Source organism: Apaloderma vittatum, unplaced genomic scaffold (genome assembly GCF_000703405.1).
Source record: "Apaloderma vittatum isolate BGI_N311 unplaced genomic scaffold, ASM70340v1 scaffold28984, whole genome shotgun sequence".
Classification (NCBI taxonomy): Eukaryota; Metazoa; Chordata; class Aves; order Trogoniformes; family Trogonidae; genus Apaloderma; species Apaloderma vittatum.
In genome coordinates, this window is record NW_009713702.1 from 5,417 (window position 1) to 6,233 (window position 817).

At 53.1% G+C, this 817-nt stretch overlaps 1 protein-coding gene across 1 annotated transcript in view; it reads right to left on the minus strand.

Moving 5' to 3' along the window:
- The window catches only part of SH3RF2 (SH3 domain containing ring finger 2), a gene marked incomplete at both ends in the record, with an annotated part of 7,170 nt that overhangs the window by 4,801 nt on the left and 1,552 nt on the right, over positions 1-817 (minus strand). Inside the window, 2 exon segments of the mRNA XM_009868475.1 lie at positions 713-814; positions 816-817. The exon segment at positions 816-817 is cut by the window's right edge and continues 64 nt beyond it. Coding sequence (XP_009866777.1) covers positions 713-814; positions 816-817 — 104 coding nt within the window.

Here is an 817-nt window from a genome sequence, read left to right on the forward strand (position 1 = left end):
AGGCAATTTTTTTTTATCTCCTAAATTGTATATTTTAATTATTTCTCTCCTAATGTGTGTTTGTTTAGTTAGATCAATGGTGTCCCGTGCTTAAATGCCTGATCTGAAGACAGCACTTTGACTCTGAAAGAGCCTTCAGCTTGTGGTTTCCCTTCTGGCAGAAAAAAAAAAAAAAAGAAGACCAGAGTCATCCAGAAAGAATGCACATAGACACGCTGCCACTCCCACTGGCCCCCAGACTAACTCACCTCAGCGTGCTGGCAGTGTCACCTACGGGGCTCTGCCAGAGCTCCTGGGCCGAATTAAAGTCACAGGAGAAGCTGCTGTTGACTCTGTCGACACCAGGTTTAAAACCTGGGGACAAGGGCTGCTGCTGTGCTGTTTGCTCACCCAGGCCGTGTGCGCCCTGCAGGGGGAACGCTGCCGCCCCCACTGCGCCCGGCCATGGGGGCTGCGATTCCCACGTGTGTGCGCAGCTGCGTTGGGGCACGGAGAAATAAAAGGAGCGAGAGGTGCCAGGTGAGGTTGTCCTGCCCGGGGGGACTCCCTGGCCTCTATTAGTTCTGCAGAAATTCTGTTGATTCTGCAGGATTCTGTTAATTCTGCAGGAATCCCTTGTGGGGATTTCTCCGCAGGACCAAGAAGACCCCAAATCCTACGTGTTACCTGCTCCCTTCTCCCCACGCTTATTTTTACGTAAGAAAAACCAGACCTGAAGAGGGGAGCGACGTAGTTGCTGGGGAAGATGCCCACTCTGCCCGTGACGAGGGACATGCCCCGCAGCCACCCGTCGTGGTCCTTCCCAAAGACACGGACC